We start from the raw sequence: 1,592 nt of genomic DNA, 5'->3' as shown, positions 1-1,592 counted from the left end.
AGTTTAACTGGGAGCAAAGAAATCTACATAACAACTACTTTCTATGTCTAATGACAAGAGTGAACACCATACAAATAAATATGAAGGAAATTAAAATTACTAATGTAATTTAGACACATTAAGAACCCTGGCTTTACTTACGAATTTGGTATTCTGTCGGTTAACTTTCATCTTTCAAGTGGAAAACTCCTCATAATCTAGACAATGAAGATTACAAGAGGTTAACTTTCTATCATCTAGACAATTGAAATTACAAGATGATAACCTGTTAGGCCCTAGGTTGTTAGACTATAGAGATTACAAGATGATAACGTGTATATATATATATATATATATATATATATATATATATATATATATATATATATATATATATATATATATATATATATATTTATGGTTTAATACTTTCGTTACAAGATGAATAATTTTACTCACGGTATTATGAACTCCACCTCAAAAGACGTTATAACTCAGGGTCCTTCCAAAGTGCAAATCTATACTGTTGCGATCGAAACCGCAGAAGGAAAGAACCACGCTCTAACTCGCGAGCAAAGCCAGCAGCAAATACAGCAAATATACAGATGGAAGTCGATACGGGTAACCAATATTGACCTAAGGGATGTTTTCGGATCAGGTAACTCTCTCTCTCTCTCTCTCTCTCTCTCTCTCTCTCTCTCTCTCTCTCTCTCTCTCTCTCTCTCTCTCTCTCACACAAAAAAAAAAAAAAAAAAAAAAAAAAACTGATCAAGACCCTATGGATGATCTTTGTTCCAAGGCTTTAAAAAGTAACATGCAAAGAAACCCTTCTTGTTATCATTAATCCATTTAAAAAAAAAAAAATAAAAAAATAATAATAATAATAATAATGATAATAATAATAATAATGATAATAATAATAATAATAATAGGGTGATATACATTATCAATCAGGTCTATATTACAGACAATATAATTTGATTTTCCAGTACTCCACAATAAAAAGACGTAGCGTATAGAAAAATGTGAGAAAATTTTATCCGATAAAAGCAAAATTGTCTCATATTCGACTAGAAGCAACAATGAAATTCTAGATAAAAGTAAAATTCCATCATTTACGTAAATTCCTGGACCAACCTTATAGGGCCAAACGGCACTCGTGACTGTTAATGTTTATGCCTCGTCCAATAGGGCTAAACAGAAGCACTCGGGACCCTAGCATCAGTCTGAGCTTCTTTCAGATGATGCTATTTCAGGTCGAGGATCCACAAAGGTATAATAAGATATAATTGGGCCCATTTCTTTGGCCATAAAGTCGCCAAGCCACTAACAACATGAGCTGAGGGGTTGGAAGTAATGGTGGCAAAACATGCTCATAATACTAGGAATGCAGTTAATTGTAATAGTCAGGCCTTCTCCATCATGAGGCATTATACTACACAGTACTCTAGAAGTTTTAATCCAGCTGTGACCAAGTTGTGAAATGAACTTCCAATAGGCAGTAGGTTGGCCAGGGCACCAGCCACCCGTTGAGATACTACCGATAGAGAGTTATGGGGTCTTTTGACTGGCCAGATGGTACTACATTGGACCCTTCTCTCTGGTTACGGTTC

The 1,592-nt window shown here is 34.4% G+C and overlaps 1 protein-coding gene across 1 annotated transcript in view; it reads left to right on the top strand.

Moving 5' to 3' along the window:
- Positions 1–420: 420 nt before the first annotated feature.
- Positions 421–1,592, top strand: part of LOC137632615 (basic salivary proline-rich protein 4-like) — an 8,054-nt gene continuing 6,882 nt past the window's right edge. Inside the window, exon 1 of the mRNA XM_068364670.1 lies at positions 421–600. Within this exon, the coding sequence (XP_068220771.1) occupies positions 421–600 (180 nt within the window). The remainder of the gene's footprint in view (positions 601–1,592) is intronic.

Source organism: Palaemon carinicauda, chromosome 3 (assembly GCF_036898095.1).
Source record: "Palaemon carinicauda isolate YSFRI2023 chromosome 3, ASM3689809v2, whole genome shotgun sequence".
In the NCBI taxonomy this organism is placed as follows: domain Eukaryota; kingdom Metazoa; phylum Arthropoda; class Malacostraca; order Decapoda; family Palaemonidae; genus Palaemon; species Palaemon carinicauda.
This window is presented reverse-complemented; position numbering and strand designations above follow the sequence as displayed.